Raw genomic sequence first — 18,926 nt, forward strand, 5'->3', positions numbered from 1 at the left:
AACCAGGGATATTTCTTTTTTACCAGAAAGGGCTACAAAGGGGGATAGGGATGCATAGCCCTCCAACTGTTGTTAGAATGCTGCTCCTAACATCCTAACAGGTGCCACAAGGTTTTGCAGGCCAGACTTGATGGGAGTTGCTGCAAATCAACATGCTCATCACTCATGCTATAAAGTAAAGTGACCATTATAGAGAAAGCTAAAATCATTGAGAAGCATTGTAAGAAGCCCATAGTTACAGATTTTAGAACAGATATGCATCCACTGCAGAACAGAACAGCAAGACGTTTATGAACAACATGACGATAGATTTCATTTTATTCTTTAGGTGTTGTGTGACTGGGCTGAGGAAGCCAACCTGACTCTCCCCAGGGCCATCCTTTCAGCCCCCTGAAAATATGATGTGCTGTGGAAGGATGGAGAGGAGCAAATATGTGAAAATTGAATGGAATTACTATCTACGAGTAGAGTCCTTTCATAAATAGAAAGCAGACCCTGAATCCAATCTATCATAAATATAGAAAAATGATGGCTAAAATCCTGTTGAGTGTCCTTACTGGGTGCAATGGTGATGTCATTAGCAGATGAAAATTGCTGCTGATGGAAGGCTTTCTTTGGCAATTTTGGGGTGCATACAACTTTGTTCCACTGTTTACGAGGCACATGTATCCTAAGATCACCTTTAATCAGCAGTGATTTGCTGCTAACAATGATGCCATAACCACTGTGCATGCAGAAGAGCATAACAAGATTTCAGCCACTGATATAATAAACATATAGTGTGTGAAAAGAAATTAAAGGATATCAATTTATGTATGCATTTATTTTTCATGACTTGTTTCATTTATGTCTACTATTAGTAAGTCAGATCCACTTCCAGGTAAATGATACTTTAAAAGAATAATTTTTCACATTTAGTATTGTATAGAAAAACATATGTTACAAGCCAACATTTTCATGAACAAGATCCTACACAGGTACAGAATTCTCCTATATGAAATAATGTCCTTTTTACAATCTGTATCAGTGGATGCATATCTAGTCATTATATGCATTGACTACTTCAGAAGTATTGCACAACCATCCTAACGCATAAGAGACTTCACAGCAATTGTCAATGTGGTATTTTGCAGCAAAGCAGCCAGAATCCTGTTGTAGGTTTATGCCAATCTACATGAACTGAAGTAAATCACAGTGGTGAATTGCTGCTAACGAATGAGCTGTCACTTGCATTTTATTCACACAACAAAGAATGCAAGATTTGTAAATTAGCTGTAATTTACTGCTAAAATTTACGCTCTTACCCTTATGCTGACATGAGGTTATTATAAGATACAAAACAGATTGGGACTTATAGGAGTTTCTAGTATATACAGAAAGTGTAATAAGCTATGCTCATAATGGAGATGGACAGTAATAAAATTCCTATATTAACCAGAATGGTCTAGTCAAAAGGAGTGTTTATGGTAGTAATTATAGAAGTTGATGAAATAATATTACAACAACTCTGATGAACCATACAATGAGTTTTACTACACTGTGCAGCCAGACAGATGGGCTAATAATGAACAATAACTCAATTAGGGACAATCCAATTTGAAGGAATAAGTCAATTTATAAATACCTGGTAAATAGCAGTTAATGCAAATACTGTACAAATCACTACTACAATACTATTACAACAATGCAAATAGTATACAAATCAATGGCCTTCCTGTTAGGCATGATTAACAGAACTCTACAAAGATAAAATTGTATTCAACATTTTTAATTCTTTTATTAATGTTACAAGGCTGCATTGTGGTTTGTATTTTAGTACTGTATATGAGACAAGAGTATGAGCACTCTTAATCTAATAATGCAAGGGTTACTTAGCATAAAATTAATCAGTTAATGCCTAATCCAAAACACTCAAGATTGCCTTTCAACCTGCCTTTCTTCCCTCACCAGTTGTATGACCAAAACGAAGGTGTGTAGCTTTGGGGGTTTTTTTTGTTTTTTTTTTGGACTACAACTACCAGAATTCCCTAGGCAGCTCTGGACTCCTCTCATCAAAGCCAAGAACCCAAGTAAGAATGGTCTTCCTACCGACACCAATGAACAGCTGGGAGCTGCTATGTGCAGAACAGCCCCCTCTGTTGAAAGCAAAGTGGCTTCTAAATGAGGTAGTTTTCAGAATTGGATTTGCACTGAAGCAAATATCTCCTATTGTCAGTATCTTCTAGTGTCTTCATTTGTATCCCACCATTCCACTTCACAGCATTCCAGATCACTCACACACAAAAACCAAAAAAAAACAAATAACCCATCAAATCAACTATATAGTATAATAAAACTGATTAAAAATTAAAAGGGCAGAGGTGTCTAACTGATATATGTCTTTATCGTATATACAAATTAGTTATATATTAAAAGGGAATTTATTTTAGTGTCGATTCCTGGATTCCAAGCAACCAGAATAGCACTACCTTGCAGAAGAGCACTACTTATGTGCAGGAGGCAAATGCCATTAGGTTCGAGGGTGATTTGTAAAAATTAGAGTGGAAAAGAGATCCCCACACAACCCAATGAGCACTGAGCTTGCTCAGTGGCAACTAGATGTCAATTGTCACAGGGGAGACACAACCTGAATTCAAAAGCATATCTGATCCCAATAACTGGGAAGGCTCATGGGGGGGGGGGGAGAGAGTTGTTTCGATATTCTGCTACCATACTGTTTAGGGGTTAAAAGTAATAAACTGCAGCCTAACTTGCACCACAGATATACTGGCAACCAATGCAGCTAGAGCCAAAAGCGGTCACATAATCTGAAGACTGAATATCAATCAGTATTTGAGCTTGGGCATTTTGTACTAATTGAAGGCAACATGTACCTTTCAAAGGGAGCTCTACATCCAATGTGTTACAGAAGTCCAGTTCCAAAGTGACAAAAATATGTCATCATAGTTATATCTGGAACAGGGAACAGATGCAGCTGGGAACACCAATCTAAACTTGCTACAGTAACAACACATTAAAAAGCCAGATCAAGGCCTATTGCCTAATTTAACTTGATTTCTCAGCTGAGTCCAGCTCCTTCCAAAACAGACTGAAATGTCATGCCTTGATCACCATAAATGATTTTGTTGAGGGTGCAGAGGAAGCTGATTATGAAATATGCAGATGAAAGGAAACTGAGGGATTACCCAATACCATAAAAAGAATCAAGACTCAGGAAATATTTAGGTTTTTTTTAAAAAAAATACACAAGAAAGGCATGAATTTGGCATGGGGAAGATCTGTCTTGGCAACAGAACCTTTGAAAAACTCTAGACCATGGAAGAAGGTTTTTATCATAGAATTGTATTGTCTCAGCAGGCTTAATGGGAGAGAAAGATAGATCCCACGTGCTCCACGTATACTTTAACAGATTCACAATATTGTTGTATTGTTGTACAGAATACTGGTGAGGTGGTTTCAGTAGTGTTTGCTTTTGGAGACATCTTGTACAATGTTTCTCCATAGTATGTGCTGAAGTACTGTATACAGTGGTGTCTCGCTTAACGAGCGCATCGTATAATGACGAATCTGCATAGCGATCCCTTTTTCGGGATCGCTAATGTGGAGGCATAGCGTCAGTCCCTATGGCAAAAACTCGCATAGCGACGATCGGTAAGCGTTTCGCTTACCGATCTTCGCTTTGCGATGCCCGCGGATCAGCTGTTCGGCGGTTACAAAATGGCCGCCGGAAGCCCCAAAATGGCCACGCGCAGCGTTTTCGCGCTCTTCCCTCGCTTACCGAGGGTGCGAAAATGGCTGCCGCTATGGAGGAAACTTCGCTGAACGGTAAGTTTAGGGCCCATTGGAACGCAATGGGTTTTTACATTCCGTTTAGCGATGTTTTCACATAGCAAGGGTTAATCCGGAACAGATTAACCTCGCTATGCGAGGCACCACTGTATAGTCGAGTATAAGCCTAGTTTTTCAGCACATTTTTTTTTGCTGAAAAAGAACCGCCTTGGCTTATACTCTAGTCAGTGTCAAAATTACATGTTCTCCCCTGCAGTGCGGGTGTTCTCCGGACTAGCCCGCTTATCTATGGGCACCTACAGCCTCTGTGGGTGGTCCAATGATCCGGGTTAAGTGCACTGCATTTCCACTTCCAGGACACTCCCATCCTCCTCCTCCTGCATATTCTACGCACCCACCTTTCTCCATCTCCCTCCATCTTGTTACACAGCAGTAGAGCAGTAGATAAGCACAGCATCTGGTATGAGCCCTCCGCAGACAGTGAAGTGTGTCTTGCAGCTCAGGGCAGTATCTTCAAAAACATTTAACCTACTGATGCCTCAATTAATGTAATTTTATTGGTATCTATTTTTATTTTTGAAATTTACCAGTAGCTGCTGTATTTTCCACCCTCGGCTTATACTTGAGTCAATAACTTTTCCCAGATTTTTGTGGTAAAATTGGGTGCCTCAGCTTATATTCGGGTCAGCCTATACTTGAGTATATACGGTATGTAGCCAATAGTGGTTTTTTCAACCTCACTCCAATCTAATGCAATCTTACACTGCATTAACAGCAGCAGTGTGTCCAGATGATGCGAAGCATCAATTACATTCAAGTCTGCATGGATCAGACCAGACACATGTTCTCTACCTGTCTGGAGGGCAAGACTAAAATCTGTGGGTAAATATACAGAAGCAGATATCAGACAGACATGAAGGAGCTGACTGTTGGTGGAATAGACTACAATGGGGAGCAAGGAGTGGGCTCTCCCTTCATTGCAGGTACGTAAGCAGAGACTGGATAGTCATTTGGTGCAGTGCTATCCTATCGTGCAGTGAAAGGAGTTTAACTGTCTAACCCACAAGATCCCATCTAATTCTGTGATTTTGGTATTTAAGCTGACTAAGAATACTACAGAAAAATAGTGTAAATAAGTATTCGGGCTGAAGTCCATATAAACTCTGCTAAAACTGAAGAAACATTTTAAACAGATTTTAACATGGAACTACAGTACACATCATCTACTCTCTCATTTTCTAGATGCTAAGAAATACCAACAATCACAAAAAGAAAGGCCAAAGTATCACTACTATACACAGGCATAATGCCATTTCCTCCCAGTATACAGTACTACTCCTTATGCCAAATTCAAGCAGTCTATGGCACAATCAAGAATTAGCTGGCTCAGATTTAAAACAAAGATGCAATTAAAGTATAGCAAGATTCCCTTTTTCCCATAAAAAGCTTAGCTAATTAGTCTGATCTGAATGCAAAGAATGGCACAAAGCTTATAAACAGTGACAAAGGCTGTAACTGAAAGGAAATTTAGGAATGCCACATACCAAGTTTATAGAATTCTGGAAGTACTCTTCTATTTTCCATTGAAATAAGTCTAGGAAAGCCCTAAAAGGTTAATCCTGTACTATCCACAGAGCTAAAGCTGTGTTATGGATATTAATGGATATCATATTAGTGCTGTGGGTAATCTTATCTTCCAGGAAAGGCCATCAGTCAAGCCACTTTGATTCCTTTCTTGTCAAATCTGACAACAGAGCTAACTGAGACAGATCCCTCCATGATGCATTTTTTCCCATGTAGGCCAGGCTTGCACTGTCTAGACACCAACATACTCAGTAAACCTTTTGTTCAAAGAAGCTTTGAAGAATAATTAGACTGAAATCTTACTATGTGCTATTCCCTCCCTCCGGTTTAGGGATTTCTTTTTCTTGGTCTTCTTCCAGGAAGTGATCACACACATTTTTACTTGTAGCTTTAACAACCCAGCAAGACTACCAGGGAATATTAATTTCTGCCTTGATGCTTCTGAACTGAAGCAGTAGGGGAGGAAGGAAACCCACACAAACTAACTATTGTTTTTCAGGGAAAGTTGAAGGAATCCTACATGCTCCAAGAAGGAGTAAGGAATATGTCCAGCTGCACATGCGAAATACTTCTAGTACTAAAAGCTAAAGGGGAGGGTGGGTAGCTGGGAGGTTTTCATATATCAGCATGGGTATTAGCTCCCTAAGTATTCAAATACATATACATTTATTTATTAGATCTATCTATCCCCCCAACAAGTACGTTTCAAGACATGTAATAATAAAATGAATAAAACAGAGTCACTTAAAAACACAGATGAACTCCAATATTTTTCCATTTATAACACACACCCATTTATAACACACACACACACACACACAATTTTCTAACCCCCAAATTAAGAAAAACTAGCTTTAAGGAGTCAGCCTCTGAGCTCAGAATGTCTGAATTTTGCCTCTGTTGAAACTTGAGCCTCCAGGCTCCACCTCCAAGGAGGTGTGTTCCAATTGGTTTGTTCAGGGTCAGCTGATGTCAGTTCCATAAGGCTTGTGATTGGAGGAAGCCACTCTCCTGACTGTAAGAAACTAAGTCTTATGGCTGAAGGAAGCCTGTTTACAGAGGCAAGGTATGTGCTGTTTTGTTCTCTCCTCAGCTGTTTCAGCTTACTTCTGTGTAAAAGGTGCCCCTCAATTTTTAGGATAATGATTTTAGGAAAAAGTAGCATCTTATAGAAAGGGAGACAGCCTGCCTATCCATCTTTGACATGGAGCTGAACAAGCCTAGATAGTGCCAACAAAAGGCTTCTATACTATGCTGTGTTTAAGGTGATTCAAATATTTTATCTAGTGATTTTACAAGATGCATTGGGAAGTTTGTATTTCATGAGTTTGACAAGCTAAGATCCAAGGAAATGAGCAACTAATTCCAACCAACTACTGAAGCCAGCTTTAAGGCCTGAGGTTTTTAAATGCCTGTATTTTGTACTAAATGGCAAACTACTTTGGAAACGGGGTGTGATCAGACGACAGGAAAGTTAATTGATCTCACTGTAAAAGATTATTGTTGCATTCCTATATAGAGTTGAGGGCTGCTGTCCTTTCCAGAGTACCTCACTAGGCAAAGAAGACAGAACTGGGGTTATCAGAAAAAGAGTGTGGGAGTAGATCTGCCACTTTCACCCCTAGCTCAACACCATTCATACGTAGTGAGGACTGTGACAGAAAAAGTCTGAGAAGACCTATTTTCATTCTCTGTTTTTCACTCAGTAAGTTGACTCTGCAAATAAGGAAAAATGTGATTTTTCCTTGCTTTTTCTGCATTCGTCACTTAGAGCAGTGGTCCCCAACCTTTGGCCTCCAGATGTTCTTAGACTACAACTCCCAGAAGCCTTCACCACCACCTCTGCTGGCCAGGATTTCTGGGAGTTGTAGTCCAAGAACATCTGGAGGCCCAAGGTTGGGGACCACTGACTTAGAGGATTTAGATTCTTCTCCAAACCTTTGCCAGACTGATGGAACAAAATTAAGTATCTTTCTAATTATGCCTCCAAGGTAATACCAAAATGAAGAGTGCTGTTCTAGAAGCCCCATCAATAATGGATTCAACACAGTATTTACTCTGTGATCTCAAAAAAGGATCCTTGATCAAATATTTATCACTTTTCCAGTGCCTTGGGCATCAAAACAATAATTTGGCCAAATATTTTTAGTGCAAATGGGCTGGAGATTAACTCTCACACACTGGAGAGACTTTCAGTGAAACTAATTAGCATTGATAATTGCCAATAATCAACTATTAGTAATTAGCAATAGTTGTTATAATACACATGAAAATAAAATTCAAATGTTTGCAAATCTTTTGGAAGATATGAAAGAAGAACAGAAAAACTTGAAAGATTACCTTTGAGTTACAAGGGATTTCTGGGTGCTTATTGTTCACCAAAGACTTTAAGTCTAAGCACAAATTTAATCTGTTAACCAGTCTATTTGAATTAAATAGGACTTCTGTGGTACTCTGGAAGATGTATTGGTTTGGAAAAGAAAAGTGGAATATGAATATTTTACATAAAGCAGAAAAAACCCTGCTTTGGAACTTTGATCTGATATGCCATTTTATACGAAAGTAGCTGTATTGTTTTTGTTATTATTATGTTTATTGGAATAGTTAATATAGCTAATATAGTTAGCCTCAAAACAAGGTGCCAAGAACAGCCTGGAGCTCAGCTCGTAAGATATGGCAGGTGTGTCACCATGAAAGGAGCACTGTGTCATACATATGGCAGGGAAAACTGGTCCTCTTTCATAGAGCCCTGAAATATGACACACCTTCTAATGCCAAACTAAATGCATTGGGGAATATTAGAAAACCAGTCAATGATTCTTACTGAGTTTTAACATTTTAAGGCAGCAGTTGTGGCATCCTCAAAATAATATGATTAGGATACCAGCAGTGGGAGATGGGGAGGGCAAATCATTTCCTATATCCCATTTTGGTAAAAATTACTTTGGTGAAAACCATGTCACTTCAAAGTTTCTAACTGCCTTGCAGGACCAAACACTCAGGTACCTACACTGCTGGGGAGGATTTATTAACACATTACACTATACCAACAGCTGGTGTAATTCAGTAAAGTGCTGGACTTAGAAGACCTGGGTTCAATTCCCCATTCAGCTATGGATCCTAAATGGAGAGGAGCAATGGTAAAGCATTCCTTGAATATTTAAAATATCTGAAGAACCCTACTAGGGTCACCATTAAGTCAGAAGCAACTTGATGGCAGATAACACAAGTATTGTTTACCTGATTAAAATAACCAAAGTTGGTATTTGTCTTTGTATTTTGACTTATCTTTTCTCAGGTAGGGAAGACAAGAAGATGAGGGCAACTATTTCCACCTTTTAATTACACCACTTCATCCTAGATAGAACTGATACAGAATACAGTGACACTTGATTCAGTGGATATCAGATGATGAAAGAGAAAGAAAGACAATACAGAGAAGATAAAGTTTTTGCTGCATTTTTCTATCAACCCTTATGGAAGCTCTCTCTATAAGTGGCAATGATAATTTGTTTCCTCCATGAAATATGTTACTATTCTGATCTTAAGTATAGGTGGTAGCTCATCTCAAGTGACACTCAAAATACCAGATATAATTATGAGCTTGAGTAGTCTTACATTTTATCTTATTTTCCCCACTGTTTGCTTACCCAAGTCAAAAGTCTGACTGCCCACTATAAGCATTGAGATTACTCTAAAGCTTAATTTTTATAGACCTGTTACACATTTTCATATGTAAAATATATGATATGCTTTGAGAAAAAGGTCTTATCTTGACAGCCAAGAGTGTTATGATGATTAGAATATCAAACTGAGACCACAAAATTGAAATCTCTAGTAAAACAAGAAGCTCACTTAGGTTAGTTATGCTCTCTCTGACTTACTGTCTTCATAGGTTGTTAAGAGGAGACACTTGACTAGGGATCTATAGAAGGTAATAGGATGATAATGATAATAAGAATAGTAAAATCCTGGCAACTGACCAAAAAGCAAATCATGTTAACAAAACATGATTTAGTAATGTAAGCTGCCTTGGGGAGAAAGGCAGCATAGAAATATTTTAAATAAATAAATAAAATATCTAGCAACTCAACAGCTGTTCCACTTATCACACCTGGTCAGTTCTTACAGGCAAATTCAACTAACCTCAACTTCTCTTTAATCATAAAAAGTCACATCATCAGGGGGACCAAAGGATTAAGAACTAAAAAAGATTATCAGGAATAAAATATATAAATAAAGATATAAAGGTATAAAGAAATAAGAACTCATCTTATTCAGTGTTTAAATGAAGGCATGTTTCACTGATTTATGTGCAATTTCTTCAAAAGTAAGAGAACATACTGTGCAGTTTAGTTCTATCTGAATTCTGCTGACTACATCTATTTGTTAGCCCCTGACTAGAATAAATCAACTGAATCACTGATTGATCCAGTGAGTCTACTCTATTTGCGACTAACCAGCAGATTTAGCCTACAGATTTTCCACAAACTCACTCCACAGTTAAATGTGCATGGGATTGCAACCTTAAATTCTGAACTGAAAGAAAAAGTTACCAAGTTCAGAATGTCTTGCACCTCTGAGCTACTGTGTAACAATAAGCTTCACATTGTGGTAGCTACTGTTACACAGAGAGCTGTTATGATAGATAATGTGCTTGACATATTTTCCTCTTCATCGGAACAAGCCTCTCTTTTTTGCCATTTGAGACAATGTGAAGAAAACAGCTCCAAACAAATTATAAACATCTCAAAACTACTGTACTGCTTACAGCACTACTACACACAATGATTTAAAGTGTCTCCAAGATGCAGAGGTCCCCAACCCCCGGTCTGTGGCCCTGTGCTGGTCCATGGCGTCAACCAAACCGGGCTGTGGAGACAGACCTCCCCCCCCGCACATGCACTCACCCCTGCAGAGTTGCTTTACGCATGTGCACATACTCCAACACACCTGTGCAAGTGCCACACTGCTGTTTGTGCATGAGCACACCCACAAGCACTGTGCCGCTGTTTGCACATGGATGCTCGTTGGTGCATGCGCATGAGCACGGGGGGTGCCCCGCCTTCCCTAGCCAGTTCGTGGGGTACAAAGGTTAGGGACCCCTGCTCTATAGTACATGAGCAAAAAAGAAAAAGAAAAAAAAAACACAAGACAGTATGTAATCAGAATCCTATTATGAGTATATGTCAGAGTAAGTCAGTGTACGTCACAGTGATGAATTACCATTAAGATGTCAGTCCCTGTATTCCCCATTGTGCACCTAAGAATATAAGCAACAATGTCCTAACTAGCAGTAATTCACTGCTGTGATTTATGCTGTTTGACTTACGCCAGTCTATAAGTAACACGATTCTTACCATATTCTTTTAAAGCAGACGTCTGTATGGGCCAGCTCCACATCTTCAGTATCCTCAACACAGAGACCTCTACCACCCACACCCATATTGGAATGAATACCCTATGATTAATGGGTGGCACCATTCCTCCTCCAAGGGATCATGCATTAACCGATCTTAGCAAAATGTTAATGAGTTTCTATTTTGGCTGTTAAGTCTGGGTTTTGCCTGCTGTGCTAACAAATGAGTCTGAGGGCCAAACTGTCATTTAGCTAAAGCACCTATCATTTGACAAATGGACTGGCAAACTAAACAAAAATGCAATGGTGAGCCTGTCTCTTCCTATCCATTTCTATTCTGACAGGAGGGAGAAGGGCGGTTTCACTGGACCTATCACTAGAGAACCAGAGACTTTGGCAATCTGTTGGAGAACTGCCATTTTCACTGTCTACAATCTTCCATACTGACACAGTACCAGTGCATGGCATTGTGGGTATATCTTTCACTCATTGGAGCTGTGGGAAAGAAAGCCTACAACAGGAGCAACATCAATCAGTTGGGAGCCCTCAGCAGCTCTCTTGAAGAGGACTGATACCAGCTTCAGCCTGATAACACGAATATCTTACAAGTCTTTAAAATGATAAAAACAAATTCCATGACTACAAATGCAGATTCTGATGTTTATCTCAGCTATACTTTATAAGCACGTTTGTATGTGACAGAAAACACAACAAGGAGTCCCTTCATCTTGAAGACTACACATTTTATTTGGCATAAGCTTTTGTGAACTGCAGTTTGCTTCTTCAGATGAATCTGTCCGATGCACATTATGCCATAGGCTAGAGTCTACAAATGTTTATGCCGAATAAAACTTGAAATGCCTGGTAGTTTCCTCTATAAGCAAGGAATATCTAAAACACCAAGAAACAACACAATTAAGGAAACATGGACATACACTTTAGAGATCCCCCCCTTAATTCTATAACAAATTCTTAACCAAGAAGGAAGTTAACCTTGGCTTTCTTGATAGAGAATCACAAACCCCCAGAGAAACAAAAATATTTACTGAAGATCACCCAGCTTCACACAAACAAAGCCTCATTAATTTTTTTTATGAGAAACTAACTTTGCATATGACATGGTGTGCACTTTTCAGCTGAACATCTGTTTTGCTGGTAGTTCTGCTGGCAAGATCATCAATAATGCAAGACTAGTTATCAAGGGCAAACCACACAAAAGATGTAGTTTTGCCCCTGAATGCATGCGGATTTGTTAGCCTTGCATATTCTTCATGTTGCCAGTGACGGTGATCAAGTTCTGTTGCCTGTTTATATGCTGCAAGGTAAGGCTTAAAGTGGACTTATTTAAAAATTATAAAGTAAAATCCATTGGCTAAAGAAGCAACTTCTTCCTCTGTGAATCAAAATGCCTCATATATTTTTTCAAAAATGGCTGGAGCTGAGGAAAAGGTTACAGATTGTGCCAAATAACCAATGTAGCCCTGGCAAGTAAATCAAAAGGACAGTCTGGTAATCTAGTTCAAGCACCTGTGGTAGAAAGGCCTTATTCATTAGGATTGCATTTAGTCAGAACTCTCCACTATAAACTGTCCGTCTTGGGTGTCCCTGCATGGCATAGCCCATAGCTTCTCTGAATTACTCAAGCCCCTTCTCCACGACAAGGCAGCAATCCGTGAAGGGGGAAATAAGGACTAATTTCACTAATTTATAAAGCATTCTGGATAAATAATATGGTAGCAGCACAGGATCACATATACTTTGGGAAACAAATTTAAACATCAACATACCAGAAAATATTTGGGAAAAATTGGAACACTCAACCATACAAATTGATAACAAAATCTGATTTGTTATCTGATTGATAACAAGAACTGATGTTAAAAGTAGTCCACAAGTGGCACTTATGTCCTACCAAATTACATAAAATTAATAGATACAGTGGTGCCTCGCTTAACAATTGCCCACATTACGACAAAATCACTGTACGATGATCTTTTTGCAATCGCAATTACAATCGCAAAATGATGGTCTAAATGGGGAAATTTCGCTTAGCGATGATCGGTTCCCTGCTTTGGGAACCAATTTTCGCTTTATGATTATCAAAAACAGCTGATCGTTGGGTTTTCAAGATGGCCGCCAGGTGCTTAAAATGGCTCCCCGCTGTGTTTAGGGACGGATTCCTCGCTATACAGGCAGCAAAAATGGCCGCCGTATGGAGGATGTTCACTGGACAGTGAGTTTTTACCCCACTGGAATGCACTGAACAGGTTTCAGTGTGTTTCAATGGGATTTTTAATTTCGTTTTACGATGTGTTCGCTTAACGGCGATTTTCTTGGAACGGATTATTATCGTTAAGTGAGGCACCACTGTACCAGAATTGTGCTGGAGTAAGTGTGGGCATAAATGTATGTTAGAACACCTATGGTTAGTTTGCCTGAAAGTAGAAGTATTCTGCTAGGTAGTAATTAATTAGCTAGAAAAAATAAATTAAAAAAACACTCTCAAATGAAACTATATTATCATTCTCACTATTTACCAGAGGAAATGAAAATTTATCAAATAAAGTATTGGTGGCAACTCTTATAGGGGTGGCGTAGAATGAAATTGTCCAATATTGGAAAGATGCTCAGGACCTCACCTCGCAAAGATGCGTATATGAATAAAATATGGGCAGTGGCGCTGATGGAGAAACTGACTAATTAGGTAAGATTATACAGAGGGAAGATTAAACAAGATAACTTTATGAGGATAAGGTACTCTCCCCACTGAAATCCGATATTGAGTCAAAAAATAAAGTAAACCAAGTGGACAATGGGTTGGACTGTTCATTAGTTTAAGAGGCATTAGCTAGACATAAAAATGCAATAATGAGCCACGGAAGCGACTATGTGAAAATAGAAAGGGACAATGTAAACACTGTGTATATCTATGAAGGTATAAGAGTTTATGAATAAGAAATGTACTATTATTGTAGTACAACAGGTATTGTTATGCTGTTCTTAATGAATTGATAAAAATAAAATTAAGTTTAAAATGTATTTTTAAAAAAGTTAGAATAGGCCCATTTGAATCCATGGAACTTACTGAGAAGCAGACTCACCAAATCCCCATTGATTCAATGGCCCTATTCTGGTGCTATTTGCTGTGCTAAGCCAGAGTATTTTGACCATTATTCAAAATAAAAGAGGGCACTATTTACACAAAGAGTCAGGTCATCTGTTGTTGGAGCTGAAGGAACACATGCATGAGTGCCCCCCCCGTGCACACATACATGCCCGGCACTGCATGCACGCCCAACACCCACAGACGATCGCCTGCTCCCCCATGTACTCAGACTTCCTGCCTGCCCCCGCACACATGCATACACCTGTCCGCCCCTGCATACATGCAGATGCATGCAGACACCCCCACACACTCACTTGCCCCCCACATGCATGCACAGATGCACGCACACGCCCCCTGCACGCACAGCTCCCACATGCACAGACGGACACCTGCCACCCCACCCCCCAGTCCTTGCGAGAATGGTCTTCAACGAAACCAGCCCCTGGTATTAAAAAGGATGTTCTACAGGATCCTCAATCCTTTAGCTATTTGAGCAATCACAGGAGGCTGCAGGGTAGGCCATCAGTCTCCATCTTTTCCTCCAACACACAAATATATTGTGATACTAGTTGTCTTTTATCTAGTGAAGATTTTAGTGAAAAGCTTTTGCACACCAATCATACACACTGCATCCAAACTGGCCAGGTACAAAAGCCCCATAGTGTTTTTCCACATTTCTAAAACAATATTTACGCTCTAAGCTGTAATAACATAGACAATATTGGAGACTAGCCAACATAAACTGAGTAATCAATTTTTAAAAGCTATATTTACCTTTTTTGAATTTATGCACAGGAAGCTTCTTCAGCTGATCTTTTTGAAGCCGATTTCTTCTTGCTCTGTGTCTGTCCTGGACAAATTTTGTGATCTTGAAAGAGGGAGACATAAATACAAGGTGGAAATTTGAGATTTTTTTAAAAAGCACATAATAACTCAGTTCCTTTTTGTTTTGAGAACAGCTATGCTTAAAAAGGAAAGATATATTAAGCCAATTGGAAAATATGAATAATTGTGGAAATAAGAAGCTTGCACATCCATGTCCAAACACCAACATCCCTTGCCCCCATAATCATTTATAATCATAAGTAACAAAGTTACTATTTCTTACAGTAACTTTGTTACTTATGATTATAGATGATTATGAGGGCAAGGGATGTTGGTGTTTGGACATGGATGTGCAAGCTTCTTATTTCCACAATTATTCATATTTTTCTTAGTGTAGCTGCTGTAGGGTAACAAATAAGCTATGTATTTCCCCCTACTGCTTTTTCAGTAGGCATATTTAGAAGGCCTACTGAAAAAGCAAACTTATTTCACACCACCCAAAAGTCCTGGTTGTCGGCCAAATCCCCCCACCACTCAAAAAATCCCAAGCTTGATATTCTTGTCATACAGCAGAAAGATATACAGTATGTGGTACAGAATCCACCAGCTGGTTCAGACATAAGCTCTAGTATAATAATAATAATAATAATAATAATAATAATAATAATAATAATAATAATAATAATAATAATAATAATAATAATAATAATAATAATAATAATAATAATAATAATAATAATAATGATGATGATGATGATGATGATGATGATGATGATGATGATGATGATGATGATATGCCATCAAGTAAATGCTGACTTTCCAGGGTTTTCCAGGTAGAGAATACTCAGAAGTGGTTTACCGCTCCCCTTTTCTGTGGATGCCCTGGTATTGCTTGCCCAAGGCCACCCAGGCTGGCTCTACTTGCAGGAGGAACAGTAGGGAATTGAACTCTCAAACTTTTGAGCATGGGCATTTTCTATTATGTTTACAGTCTTATTTTTGAGAGCCCATAAATACAAATGAGAGCATGAGTCCATACGATTTTATTGTATGTTGCGAACTGCCCAGAAACTTATGAGGCGGTGTAGCAGAATGCCAAAAGGTGACGTCATTCCTGCCTGTCCATCACAGCAGTTCAAGGGGGAGGAGCTAAGGATAGAGCAGGAGGGGTGGAGCCAGAGAGACAGTTGGGGAGTTGGAGAGACAGTTGGAGAGTTAGAGGCGGTATACAGTGGGGTCTTGACTTGAGAACTTAATCCGTATTGGAAGGCGGTTCTCAAGTCAAAAAGTCTGTAAGTCAATTCTCCATTGACCTACAGTGCATTGAAAACCGATTAATCCCGTAACAGGCCGTTTTTGTTCCATTTTGGTTTTTTTCTGGTCTGTAAGTCAAATCTCAGTCTGCAAGTCAAACCTAAATTTTGCGGCCAGAGAAGTCTGTAACTCAAAAAGTCTGTAAGTCAAGCCGTCTGTAAGTCAAGGGTCCACTGTAGAAGAAGGAAGACGAAAGGAAAGGAAAGGACAGAACATGCTTGGAAGAGGAGTGAGCAAATCTTGGCTCTTCCATGGGACCTGGATGGGTGCCTGGAAAATGTCTTTATGCTGCCTCTCTTTGTTTATCATTTTCAGAACCTGCAAGTCTGAAGAAGGTTTCAGCATTCTTAGATTCTCAGTTTTCTTCTAAGAGAGGTGCCTGAAAACACACAGCCAATGTCTGCAAAAGGTTCTCCATTTTGAAAAGAACAGACTACCTTGTATGACTATATGTCTCTAATCATGGCCTCTACTATTTTCACCTATACACCCACATAGCCTATCACCTTTCTATCTCTTATCTTCTGTGATTTTTGTGTAATTTTTCCTCTCTCAAATTCATTAAAGCTCAGAATAAATCATGCCTGAGAAGCAATTGTATCAATTTCTATAATTAATCTTGGAGTACAGAACCTTAAGCTTTCTTTACATGGAAATGTCTTTTTAAAAAAATACATGGATTATTCTCTTCAAGAAAATATTTAAATAACCATTACCAAGAAAAAATTAAATACACTCAAACTTCTGTAGCATGTCTTCAGATTCCCTAAATGCATTTTGAAGTACTACAGTCCTCTAGTTGTACATTAATTCCATAGAGGCTTTTGTTTAGTCTGCTTCATTATGAATTAACAACAACAGCAACAACAGGTCTTATGGTACCTTTAAGACTAAAAGATTTATCACAGTGTGGACATTTGTGGAGTTCAATCCACTTGGTTCAGACAAATGAAATACAGTGGTGCCTTGCTTAGCGACATTAATTCGTTCCACAAAAATTGCTGCAGAACGAAAACTTCGCTATGCGATATTAAAAAGCCCATAGAAACGCACTGAAACCCCTTCAATGCGTTCCTATGGGCTTAAAACTCACAGTTGAGCGAAGATCCTCCATAGCGCCGCCATTTTCGGTGCTTCTAAAGCGAGAAATCCATCCCTAAACACAGCAGGCAGTCATGTTTTTTTCCCGGCGGCCATTTTGAAACCGCTGATCAGCTGTGCGAAAAGGAGGGCTTTGCGATGATCGCTTCCCTGCGATCATCGCAAAACTAAATTTCCCCATAGAGAACATCGCAAAACGATCGCTTTTGCGATCACAAAAACACCATCGCTAAATGATTTCATCGCTAAATGGAGCGATCGCTAAGCGAGGCACCACTGTACAATATTGAAGCCACAGAATTATATACACATTGTATATGGTTATGGGTGTAAACACTTAGTGAATAAGAGACAGAAGGTGACAAATGCCAGAGATGGAATTAACAAATGAATAATGCTAGTTAAGTTTTATTATACAGTTATAGACCCGAAAATTCAAAGATAAAAACATAATACAAGATATACAGAATAGATAAGTTGTTAGAATATATCAACAGTATAAAACTTGAGTCAGGTGGTTGTCTTAGTATAATATTTTACGAATTCTTAAAACTGAGAATAAAAACTTAGCCACCAACTGTGTTATTTATTGGTTGTCTCCCGACAGCAGAAACTTCAGGTAGTCTGTGGAAGATATACAGTGGTGCCTCGCTTTACGATTGCCCCGCATTACGATGAAACTGCATTACGACTATCATTTTGCGATCGCAAAACAATGGTCTGAATGGGTTTTTTCGCTTTGCGATGATCGGTTCCCTGATTCAGAAACCGATTCTTTGCAAAACAACAATTTTCCTCCAGCTGATCGGCGGTTTCAAAATGGCTCCCCGCTGTTTTCTGGGACGGATTCCTCGCAAGTCAGGCAGCGAAAACGGCTGACCTATGAAGGATCTTCGCTGGACGGTGAATTTTGACCCCATTGGAACACACTGAAGGAGTTTCAGTGTGTTTCAATGGAGTTTGTTTTTGGCTTTACAATGTTTTCGCTTAACAGTGATTTTCCTGGAACGGATTATCGTCGTTAAGTGAGGCACCACTGTATTGTGGATATACTGTGAAGCCTTGCTATGTTGATTAAGTTGAATGTCTGTATATGTGCTTTATCTCTCTCCATTAATATATGAAGACAAATACCCATTCATGGTTTCAGTGAACTGGTACATATACTTGGCTCTTGACTGAGCTGACAGTATCAAAGAAGTTTCCCCCCCACCCCATTTCTCAAAATATGTTTTAAGACTTTGAGTGCAGAATGACATCCTGCCACAACATTTAAAAAAAATCCTAACAATGAATCACAAGACAAAATTAGTATTAACAATACAACACCAAGTAGTTATTTTCTCTGACACACATATACTAAGTCCACATGCTCACAAACTTTTACATAATTACCTTGTTGAAGGAGAAGTATGAGATAAGGTTATACTTACCATAAAAATGACTATAAGGATGAGACAGATCCCCACAATAATTAGGAAAGGGATTAGATAGTACTCCAAAGGCAGGCTGAACTCTGGGATTAACACAATATGACCTCTGTGAAAGAAAAAAAAAGCAGCTGAGTGTGTTTTAAATAGATTATACTCTACCAACGCTGGCAAAATAACTTTCAGAGATAAAGCATAAAGAACAATGACAGAATTCTTAGTCCAACGAAGTAAAATAACCATTTAGACACTCTCATAATATTAAAACAATTATGTAACTGACCAACTTAAGTCAATATAATAATGATATAAATGATTAACCATGTGCTCATTATGGTACACTCAAAAGATCCACCCTCCAAGTCTCATATAAAAGTAGATCAATAGATAATGTTGAAATTTGTACATTCTTCTGGAC

At 38.9% G+C, this 18,926-nt stretch overlaps 1 protein-coding gene across 2 annotated transcripts in view; it reads right to left on the reverse strand.

Annotated features, from left to right (window-relative positions):
- Positions 1 to 18,926, reverse strand: part of RNF13 (ring finger protein 13) — a 60,179-nt gene that overhangs the window by 4,460 nt on the left and 36,793 nt on the right. For both annotated transcript variants that reach the window (XM_020781873.3, XM_020781874.3), the window contains exons 7-8: positions 18,512 to 18,617; positions 14,613 to 14,706 (exon numbers count right to left, since the gene is read on the reverse strand). In XM_020781873.3, the coding sequence (XP_020637532.1) occupies positions 14,613 to 14,706; positions 18,512 to 18,617 (200 nt within the window). The remainder of the gene's footprint in view (positions 1 to 14,612; positions 14,707 to 18,511; positions 18,618 to 18,926) is intronic.

This window comes from Pogona vitticeps, chromosome 3, assembly GCF_051106095.1.
Source record: "Pogona vitticeps strain Pit_001003342236 chromosome 3, PviZW2.1, whole genome shotgun sequence".
NCBI lineage: Eukaryota > Metazoa > Chordata > Lepidosauria > Squamata > Agamidae > Pogona > Pogona vitticeps.